Below are 12,225 nucleotides of genomic sequence, written 5' to 3' on the forward strand. Positions count from 1 at the left end.
AGAAACTCTGCTAAGTCCTGAGGCTATAAAAATAAACAAGGGGGCTTCCCTGGTGGCGCAGTGGTTGAGAGTCTGCCTGCCGATGCAGGGGACACGGGTTCGTGCCCAGGTCTGGGAAGATCCCACATGCCGCAGAGCGGCTGGGCCTGTGAGCCATGGACGCTGTGCCTTCGCATCCGGAGCCTGTGCTCAGCAACGGGAGAGGCCACAGCAGTGAAGAGCCCCGCGTAATGCAAAAATAAATAAATAAATAAACAAAGGTAACAAAATTGTCTTAAAGGATCATGCTGTTTATTTGGAGATGAGTACATAATTCAATTATTATGAAAAAATGCAGTAAGTGCATTGATAGACCTTGAACAAGGTATTATAGATCATTAACAAGGCAGTGCTTTAAAAATAAGTCAGGCAGATAGGATAGGGAAGAGTATTCCTGGTAAAGGAAATAGTATGTGAAGGAAATAGAAAATAAGAGAGATGAGAAAATGGAAAGGTGGAGATAGAAACAGGAAGAAGTAATCTGTGTCAGATGCAATAGACATACTAAGAAGAAAGTATTAGAGAGGAAGAGTTACCTGTAAGTCAACAGTGCCTCTAAGCACATAAACTAATATTTCTTCCTGTGTGGCACTTTGGTGCTGGGTTTTGAGTGCTTATTAGTGATGAAAATTCCTGATATGCCTCAAATGTGAATTCTGAAAGATCTATGAGGTCAAGTGCAACAACCATGCCTAAGTTATCTCCATATCTACAGCACTTAACATAGGGTCTGGTATGTATAGATGCACAATAAATGTTGTATGTATGGATGGATAGTTAGAGAGATGATATGTTTGTATTAATTGTTACTGTTGAAAAATTTGATGATTTTCCATTTTCAGTGAGAAGAAAGCAGTGTTGCAGAAATTAAAGAGTTTTGGAATCAAGGAGGATTATTTTTAGCTGTGTGACCATGAGCAAGTTATTCATCCATGCTAAGCTTCAGTATTCTCATCTGAAAAATAGGAAAGAGATGAAGTAATTCATATAAAATACTAAGTTCAGGGCAGAGCAAAGTGGCTCCTGCTCACAATGGTAGTTGCTATTTTTCAATGAGAAATAAAGCTAATTCATTGTGAACGGGCCATGTTTTAGATGGTTTGGATTTTAAAAGTTAAAACCTGTTTAAATTTGATGTGCTTAAAAGTAGGAAGCTCTGAAAAGTTTTGTGAGCTTGAGGAAAATATAATTTTTTAAAGACTGAGGAAGGACAAATTAGAAGGGGAAAGACTGTAATCAGGAGAGGAAAAAAACCCAACAATCTATTTCAGTCATCCACTATGAAACAGATGTCTGGATTCAAAACCCAGCTATACCATTGACAAAGTGTCTGACTTTTGAAATTTTATTTACTTCTCTAGGCTTCAGTGATTTTTTAAAAAAGATTTTATATTCATAGAACAGTTTTAGGTTCATAGCAAAATTGAAGGGAAGGTGCAGAGATTTCCCATGTACCCTCTGCCCCTACGGATAAATAGTCTCCACCATTATCTACATCCCCCTTCAGGGTGGTACATCAGCTACAATTAATGAAACTATATTGACACATCATTATCACCCAAAGTCCATAGTTTACATTATGGTTCACTTTGGGTGTTGTATGTTTATACGTTTGGACAAATGTTTAATTACATGTATCTTCATCAAATATCATACAGAGCATTTTCACAGCCCTGAAAATCTTCTGTGCTCTATTCATCCCTCCACACCCCCAACACCTGTGACAACCATTCATCTTTTTACTGTCCCCATAATTTTTTTTTGTCCCCATAATTTTTTTTTTCAAGAATGCCATATGGTTAAAATCATACAGTAGTAGCCTGTTTCAGATTGCCTTCTTTCACTTACTAATATGCATTTAAGGTCTCTCCATGTTTTTTCCTGGCTTGATAGTTTGTTTCTTTTTAGCGCTAGATAATATTCCATTGTCTGCATGTGCTACAGTTTATTTATCCCTTCACCTACTGGAGGGCATCTCAATTGCTTCCAAGTTTTAGCAGTTATGAGTGAAACTGCTATAAATGTCACGTGCAGGTTTTTTGTGCAGATGTAGTTCTCAGCTTTCTTTGGAGTGGCATTACTTTGGAATGAAATACCATGGAGTGAGATTGCAGAATTGTATTGTAAGAGTGTTTAGTTTTGTTTAGTGAGATTTTAGTATTGTGTTACAGAGTTTCATTACGATTAATGAGATAATTAATATAAATTGCTTGGCAGAGTGCCTGGCATATTGTAAGGGCTCAGTCAATGATAACTACCTTTACTGTTACTAGTATCTAGGAAAAGTTGATTTAAAAAATGCTCAGTTCATGTGATAGCATGGATGGAGGAGTAGGTACTGGAGAGAGAGATGTCGGTGAAAAACTGTAAAAACATTTGACGATGAACTCCAAACGAGGCATCTGCACCTGTTGCAGTCCTAGATATGCAGGATGTTCTTGTCTAACACTTGTTGCTCTGAATGGAAGGAGTACCCCATTTCCTAGTTCTCCACATTCCCTTTGGACTAATGAAGAAGAATCCTAAACGGTAATTATAAGTAATGATTATATAATTCTCCAGTTAAAAGAAAAAGGATTGCTAAATGCACTCCAAATCTGAACCATATAAACCTGATGGACATAGCCTCATCCACCAGAGAGCAGACAGCAGAGGCAAGAAGAAAGAACTACGATCCTGCAGCCTGTGGAACAAAAGCCTGTGGAACAAAAACCACATTCACAGAAACATAGACAAGATGAAAAGGCAGAGGGCTATGTACCAGATTAAGGAACAAGATAAAACCCCAGAAAAACAACTAAATGAAGTGGAGATAGGAAACCTTCCAGAAAAAGAATTCAGAATAATGATAGTGAAGATGATCCAGGGCCTCAGAAAAAGAATGGAGGCAAAGATCGAGAAGATGCAAGAAATGTTTAACAAAGACCTAGAAATATTAAAGAACAAACAAACAGAGACAAACAATACAATAAATGAAATGAAAAATACACTAGAAGGAATCAATAGCAGAATAACTGAGGCAGAAGAAAGGATAAGTGACCTGGAAAACAGAATGCTGGAATTCACTGCCATGGAACAGAACAAAGAAAAAAGAATGAAAAGAAATGAAGACAGCCTAAGACCTCTGGAACAACATTAAATGCAACGACATTGACATAATAGGGGTCCCAGAAGGAGAAGAGAGAGAGAAAGTACCTGAGAAAATATTTGAAGAGATTATAGTCAAAAACTTCCCTGACATGGGAAAGGAAATAGCCACCCAAGTCCAGGAAGTGCAGAGAGTCCCAGGCAGGATAAACCCAAGGAGAAACACGCTGAGACACATAGTAATCAAATTGGCAAAAATTAAAGACAAAGACAAATTATTGAAAGCAACAAGGGAAAAACAACAAATAACATACAAGGGAACTCCCATAAGGTTAACAGCTGATTTCTCAGCAGAAACTCTACAAGCAAGAAGAGAGTGACATGATATATTTAAAGTGATGAAAGGGAAGAACCTACAACCAAGATTACTCTACCCGGCAAGGATCTGATTCAGATTCGACAGAGAAATCAAAAGCTTTACAGACAAGCAAAAGTGAAGAGAATTCAGCACCACCAAACCAGCTCTACAACAAATGATAAAGGAACTTTACTAAGTGGGAAACACAAGAGAAGAAAAGGACCTACCAAAACAAACCCAAAACAATTAAGAAAATGGTAATAGGGACATACATATCGATAATTACCTTAAACATGAATGGATTAAATGCTCCAACCAAAAGACACAGGCTTGCTGAATGGATACAAAAACAAGACCCATCTATATTCTGTCTACAAGAGACGCACTTCACCTAGGGACATATACAGACTGAAAGTGAGGGGATGGAAAAAGATATTCCATGCAAATTGGAAATCAAGAGAAAGCTGGAGTAGCAACACTCATATCAGATAAAATAGACTTTAAAATAAAGAGTGTTACAAGAGACAAGGAAGGACACTACATAATGATCAAGGGAGCAATCCAAGAAGAAGATATAGCAATTATGAAAATATATGCACCCAACATAGCAGCCCCTCAATACATAAGGCAACTGCTAACAGCTATAAAAGAGGAAATTGACAGTAACACAATAATAGTAGGAGACTTTAACACCTCACTTACAGCAATGGACAGATCATCCAAAGGGAACATTAATAAGGAAGCACAAGCTTTAAATGACACAGTAGACCAGATAGATTTAATTGATACTTATAGGACATTCCATCCAAAAACAGCAGATTACACTTTCTTCTCAAGTGCACACGGAACATTCTCCAGGATAGATCACACCTTGGGTCACAAATCAAGCCTGAATAAATTTAAGAAAATTGAAATCATATCAAGCATCTTTTCTGACCACAACACTATGAGATTAGAAATCAATTACAGGGAAAAACCGTAAAAAACACAAACACAAGGAGGCTAAACAATACGTTACTAAATAACCAAGAGATCACTGAAGAAATCAAAGAGGAAATCAAAAAATACCACAGACAAATTACAATGAAAACATGATGATTCAAAACCTATGGGATGCAGCAAAAGCAGTTCTAAGAGGGAAGTTTGTAGCTATACATGCCTACCTCAATAAACAAGAAAAATCTCAAATAAACAATCTAATGTTACACCTAAAGGAACTAGAGAAAGAAGAACAAACAAAACCCAAAGTTAGTAGAACAAAAGAAATCATAAATATCGGAGCAGAAATAAATGAAATACAAACAAAGAAAACATTAGCAAAGATCAATAAATCTAAAAGCTGGTTCTAGAGAAGATAAACAAAATTGATAAACCATTAGCCAGACTCATCAAGAAAAACAGGGAAAGGACTCAATACAATTAGAAATGAAAAAGGAGAAGTTACAACAGACACTGCAGAAATACAAAGCATTCTAAGACACTACTACAAGCAACTCTATGCCAATAAAATGGACAACCTGGAAGAAATGGACAAATTCTTAGAAAGGTATAACCTTCCAAGACTGAACCAGGAAGAAATAGAAAATATGCACAGACCAATCACAAGTAATGAAATTGAAACTGATTAAAAATCTTCCAAGATTCTTAGAAAAGAGCTAACACCCATCCTTCTCAAACTCTTCCAAAAAGTTGCAGAGGTAGGAACATTCCCAAACTCATTCTATGAGGCCACCATCACCCTGATACCCAACCCAGACAAAGATACTACAAAAAAAGAAAATTACAGACCATTATCACTGATGAATATAGATGCAAATATCCTCAACAAAATCCTAGCAAACAGAATCCAACAGCACATTAAAAGGCTCATACACCATGATCAAGTGGGATTTATCCCAGGGATGCAAGGATTCTTCAATATATGCAAATCAATCAATGTGATACACCATATTAACAAATTGAAAGATAAAAACCATATGATCATCTCAATAGATGCAGAAAAACCTTTTGACAAAATTCAACACTGATTTATGATAAAAAAAACTCTCCAGAAAGTGGGCATAGAGGGAACCTACCTCAACATAATAAGGCCATATACGACAAACCCACAGCAAACATCATTCTCAATGGTGAAAAACTAAGCATTTCCTCTAAGGTTAAGAGCAACACAAGGATATCCACTCTCACCACTATTATTTAACATAGCTTTGGAAGTCCTAGCCATGGCAATCAGAGAAGACAAAGAAATAAAAGGGATACAAATTGGAAATGAAGAAGTAAAACTGTCCCTGTTTGCAGATGACATAAGAGTATACATAGAGAATCCTAAAGATGCCACCATGAAACTAATAAAGCTAATCAATGAATTTGGTAAAGTTGCAGGATACAAAATTAATGCACAGAAATCTCTTGCATTCCTATACACTAATGATGAAAAACTTGAAAGAAAAATTAAGGAAACATTCCCATTTACCATTGCAAGAAAAAGAATAAAATACCTAGGAATAAACCTACCTAGGGAGACAAAAGACCTGTATGCAGAAAGCTATAAGACACTGATGAAAGAAATTATAAGTGATACCAACAGATGGAGAGATATGCCATGTTCTTGGATTGGAAGAATCAATATTGTGAAAATGACTATACTACCCAAAACAATCTACAGATTCAATGCGATCCCTATCAAATTACCAATGGCATTTTTTACAGAACTAAACAAGAAAGCTTAAAATTTGTATGGAGACACAAAAGACCCCTGAATAGCCAAAGCAGTCTTGAGGGAAAAAAACGGAGCTGGAGGAATCACACTCCCTGACTTCAGACTCTACTACAAAGTTACAGTAATCAAGACAATAGAGTACTGGCACAAAAACAGAAATATAGATCAATGGAACAGGATAGAAAGCCCAGAGATAAACTCACGCACCTATGGTCAACTAATCTATGAGAAAGGAGGCAAGGATATACAATGGAGAAAAGACAGTCTCTTCAATAAGTGGTGCTGGGAAAACTGGACAGCTACATGTAAAAGAATGAAATTAGAACAATCCCTGACACCATACACGTAAATAAACTCAAAATGGATTAGAGACCTAAATCTAAGACCGGACACTATAAAACTCTTAGCGGAAAATATAGGCAGAGCACTCTTTGACATAAATCACAGCAAGATCTTTTTTGATCCACCTCCTAGAGTAATGGAAATAAAAACAAAAATAAACAAATGGGACCTAATGAAACTTAAAAGCTTTTGCACAGCAAAGGAAACCATAAACAAGACAAAAAGACAACCTTCAGAATGGGAGAAACTATTTGCAAATGAATCAACGGAGAAAGGATTAATCTCCAAAATATATAAACAGCTCATGCATCTCAATATTTAACAAACAACCCAATCCAAAAATGAGCAGAAGACCTAAATAGACATTTCTCCAAAGAATACATACCGATGGCCAAGAAGCACATGAAAAGCTGCTCAGCATCACTAATTATTAGAGAAATGCAAATCAAGACTACAATGAGGTATCGCCTCTCACCAGCTAGAATGGGCATCATCAGAAAATCTACAAAGAGTAAATGCTGGAGAGGGTATGGAGTAAAGGGAACCCTCTTGCACTGTTGGTGGGAATGTAAATTGATACAGCCACTATAGAGAACAGTATGGAGGTTCCTTAAAAAACTAAAAATAGGGGCTTCCCTGGTGGCGCTGTGGTTGAGAGTCTGCCTGCCGATGCAGGGGACACGGGTTCGAGCCCTGGTCTGGGAAGATCCCACATGCCGCGGAGCGACTAAGCCCGTGAGCCACAACTACTGAGCCTGCGCTCCGCAACAAGAGAGGCTGCGATAGTGAGAAGCCCGCGCACCGCGATGAAGGGTGGCCCCCGCTTGCCACAACTAGAGAAAGCCCTCGCACAGAAACGAAGACCCAACACAGCCATAAAAAAAAAAAAAACTAAAAATAGAATTACCATATGACTCAGCAATCCCACTACTGGGCATATACCCAGAGAAAACCATAGTTCAAAAAGACACAGGCACCCCCAATGTTCATTGCAGCACTGTTTACAATAGCCAGGACATGGAAGCAACCTAAATGCCCATCGACAGACGAATGGATAAAGAAGATGTGGTACATATATACAATGGAACATTACTCAGCCATAAAAAGGAACAAAGTTGGGTTATTTGTAGAGACATGCATGGACCTAGAGACTGTCATACAGAGTGAAGTAAGTCAGAAAGAGAAAAACAAATATCATATATTAATGCATATATGTGGAATCTAGAAAAATATTACAGATGAACCAGTTTGCAAGGCAGAAATAGAGACACAGATGTTGAGAACAAATGTATGGACACCAAGAGGGGAAAGTGGCTGGCGGGAGCAGGGGGTTTGGTGGTGGGATGATTTGGGAGATTGGGATTGACATATATACACTAATATGTATGAAATTGATAACTAATAAGAACCTGCTGTATAAAAAAAAAAAAAAACCTGATTAACAGGTCAAAATGGTATAGTGCAGAAGCACTGGACACACAGTCTGGAGAACTGTGTTCACAGCATAATTCACTCTCTATGGGTTGTGAGCTTCATGAACTTCAACTTATATCTTGATAATTCAGTTTCCTCAGCCATAAAATGGGAATGAGACTCCCTCACTATTTATTTAGAGAGCAAGATGAAATAATGAACGTGAAGATAGTGCCTGAAATTTGCTAGAAAGTTAATAAATGTAAGACTAATCTTAATACATGGAGTCACTAAATAGTTTGCTCAGAATCAGTGCCATGATAGTGAATTAAAAATGCAAAGTCTCTGTCACCAATAACATCTTGACTAATTTCTGTCGTTGGTTATGAACACATGATTGTTTCAGTGCACTTACAGATTTATATTTTCTTTTTTCACTAAGCATAAAAGCATGTTTCTCTATTATAGAAAGTTTTGATGACAAATACATAGCAGAAAGCTAAAAACAAAATTCACTGATAATTTTACCACCTGGAAATATGTAATGTTAATATTCTGAAATATTTCCTTCTGATCTTTTTTTTTCTTTCTGTAGATAGCAAGCTAAATCTCTAGAAAGATAAACCAGATACATGTTTTGTTTAAAAATGGTATGATGTTAAATGTACAGATTTGATTAATATTTTGCCTTATAATATTCATGAGTATAGGATTAATTTTAAATATATATGTTAATAATATACAATGCAGAATCTTTGTTACTTTCTTCTTTTCTCCATCAAAACTATGCCATTTATATGAAGAAAAATTTTTTATGGAAGTGTTTATTGTTTTCTACTTGTTGCTTATTTCCATTCTCCACTTAAATAATATACTCAGAGAATATCAACATTTAAGCAGGCACCAATCAGAGGAGAAAACATTTATCTGTAATGCCAGCCAAATGTAACAATGAACTCTTTCATCTTGATTCTACACTAAGTCTACTCTGAGGTCTTTGAAGTACCCACTTGGTTTGAAGCCACTCAGAGAAACTTAGCACAATAAGTGGTTTGAAGCAAACAAAAATATAAACCCTAAACCTTTCCCAGCTTTGCATAATCATCATATTCATTTACTTTTTGCTAAATTTGCCTTTGTGGAGATTAGGTTAACCAAACCTGTCTCCTCATTTTGCTTTTCTTTTTGATCTTCTGACAGTGCTTTCCCAGCCTGGTGCCAAATTTTCCCAAATATTTACATGCATTTGACAAGTATCAATTTTATTACTGAGAATCACTGTAAAGAATTTAATGTTAATATGGATCTATTACTATTTACTATTTTTCAAAATTATTTTAAAATATTTGTTTGTAAGTTGGAGTAACTGAATAGTTGAATTAAGTGTCTTACCCTTCTTTTTAAGCAAACTTTATTGTGTCTAAATGCATAAATTAATAAGAGAATCTTAGATAATGTTATCAAGTCTTAGATACGTTTATTATTTTGTAAGATACAAGTGCATTCTCTTTCTTCCGCCTATTAAATAAGTAAACTTCTTAATCTCTAAATAGTTTATTTAAGAATTTTTTTTTTGATTGTTGGTGGTGGTTGTTGTTTTTTTCTTATGATGTAGTATGCTCAGTCTAAACATTGCTATCTGGAACGAGAGTATGAGATCTTTGGAGTTGTTCACAAAATTAGCCAAATTTAAATTATTCTATATTATCAATATGCTATCATACTAATGTTAAATTCAATATGATGTATCTGATACATTTTGAAATATATTTTATGCACTCATCTGAGCAGCGTATTATAATATGTATTTGTTAAATACCGTGTACTAGCATTTTTTTAAAGTTGGAACCAAGTTAATTTAATAACAGCAATGTACATATAAATAACAGCAATGTATAGTCATCTAGGCCATGTTTTCTATTCTCTACACTCAAAAGTTTATATTTTGATTTTTTTTTCTTCCTGCTGGAATACATTTTTTTAATCTGGAATATGTCTTCAAAATTTTTTATTCCTCTTTCAGGAATTTGCTGCACTGACAAAAGAATTAAATGCCTGCAGAGAACAACTTCTAGAAAAGGAAGAAGAAATTTCTGAACTTAAAGCTGAAAGAAACAATACAAGAGTAAGTATAAAACTGCCTTTGCTTGGAATTAATTCCATGTATAGCTCAGTGCCTTATCTCTAGTATACTCATAGAAATATAAGCCTTTAAAAACTTGAGCAAGACTTTAAGCAGACGCCAACTCATGGTCTGTTACTTAAATTAAAGAAGAATTTACTGTACTACAAAAGTCAAAACAGGAAGACAGGAAACCTAAATTACAGTCTCGGCTACTAAATCATTATGTTGCCTTAAAAAAAGTTAGTATTTCTTCTGGTCTTTGCTTTATTCGACTTTAAAAAGAAGAGTTGTATTTCAATAGTGAGTTTCAAACTGTTGCATTGGAATAGGTGGGCAATGATACTTCAGAAGCTGTGGTGGGTGATGGGGGAGGGCAATGGGTTTGAGAGGGGAGCATGAGTTTTGACTTTGGGGTGCTATGAGGGCATGACCTAACATTCATCCTCACCTCACCCCAGAAAAATAACAATTTTTTAAAAGGTGTTTAAAAACATAAAACCACTGGAACAGGACTCTCCTAATTAAAAGAGGCATACCTTTTCTGTTTTAGAGGATCATTAAGGAGACTTCCAGTTCTGATATTGTGATTTTATGAACCTGATGGAATTTACAGTATTCTGTTCTTGGAAACCCATGTATTTGTTTAATCTCATAACATGCCATGTAACATTAAAGTTTAAAATTTCATCAAAGATGCTATATTTTCTAGTTCAGAAGAAAAATTCACTAAATTTCATAAAATATATAAATCGCCATATTACCCATAAATAAGAGAAGTTCCTCTAGTAAAAGAATGTAGAGAAAAACCACTTTGGTGTGATTATAGTTCAATCTCAATGTGAAGTAGGTGAAAATATTTTAAGTGTTAGAGCTATGGCAGATTCATGCTGAGAAGGTAAGTTACAGTTAACTGTATATTCATTGCATGCTTGGTCTTAGAGAGTAATATAAAAATGACAGCTCCACAAACAGTCAGCTTGTGCCCCTGGAATGAGCTTGTGACCATGGAATGAGAGATACCATTGCATGCATAATAGTTATATGATCAAACTCAGTTTCTTATTTTTCAGGGTCTTACTTTATGGTAAAGAGAATTCACAGGTTATGTACGTAAGGAATTGGTTTTCATTGAGACTTTGATGAGCCAGTCACATGGACTGCCTCTTATAGAACATAACAAGAGCAATTTAGATCGTGTTATCAGGTGTCAGATTATTTTTTTCTGTTTCTTTCTCCCTCTATATATTTTTCCCACCCTTGATTTTTAAATCATACAAATTTAAAATGTATTTTCCATACAAATTTAAAATGTATTTCTGCCATGAGATTTATTCTGCCCTATTTCACTATTTTCTATTTTAGTGCTTTAGGCAACATTCCCAAGTGTAACTCAATATAGCCAAATGTAAAAGCAGGAACAGGAAGCTAAAAATGGAGGGAAATGCAAACTTCCCAGTAGACTTCCAACTAATCTTATTTAAAATGCACAAGAAACTCTTTTATTAGCCATGTATGTATTTCTCCTTTATACAGCCCTTTAACCCTTTCTACAGCCCTATGAGGGAAATATTATAATTATCCCCTTTTTACAGATGAGGCAGCTGAGCTCAGAAAAGGGCAAATCGCTTACCAGAAATCACACAGTTAGTAAATAGCAGGGAAGGGATTTGAAAGCTAAGACAAACTAACTCCAGAGCCTGTGCCCTTAGCCATGAGGAAGAAACTCAAAGATTTACTACAGTTTAGGGGAAACATTGCCTAAGAGTTGACCACTGTAGTATGGAGTGCGTTATGCCTTCTTGATTGTGACTAATTCCAGAGACTGGGAGGTTTGGCAACAGCATCCTCACAGCTTTCATCACATTACACCCCATGAAGCTTGGAACTACCTGTCATTATTGCATCTGCAAAGGAATTTGGGGCAACAAAGAAAGCAAGGCAAGCTGTACTTGAAATACCCATTCAGGAATCAAAGTGAGAGAAGTACAAATATTAAGTTCCAATAGGGTAATAGAAAATGAAGCCATTGATTTTTAAACGTGAACCATAACTACTTTGAAAACATGAATCAAGCTGGAAAACATTTTTCTACCTTTCCTAAAGCAATGATGTGGAGGATTTTTGTTGTTCATTATGTCAAGG

General features: G+C 35.8%; 1 protein-coding gene across 18 annotated transcripts in view; it reads left to right on the plus strand.

Moving 5' to 3' along the window:
* Nucleotides 1-12,225, plus strand: part of PPFIA2 (PTPRF interacting protein alpha 2) — a 475,760-nt gene that overhangs the window by 272,568 nt on the left and 190,967 nt on the right. For all 18 annotated transcript variants that reach the window (XR_009565609.1, XM_060306813.1, XM_060306805.1 and 15 more), the window contains one exon: nt 9,982-10,083. Coding sequence is in view for 17 of the 18 variants with exons in the window: in XM_060306813.1 (XP_060162796.1) it covers nt 9,982-10,083 (102 nt within the window). In the remaining variant the exon portion in view is untranslated. The remainder of the gene's footprint in view (nt 1-9,981; nt 10,084-12,225) is intronic.

This window comes from Globicephala melas, chromosome 10 (assembly GCF_963455315.2).
Source record: "Globicephala melas chromosome 10, mGloMel1.2, whole genome shotgun sequence".
In the NCBI taxonomy this organism is placed as follows: domain Eukaryota; kingdom Metazoa; phylum Chordata; class Mammalia; order Artiodactyla; family Delphinidae; genus Globicephala; species Globicephala melas.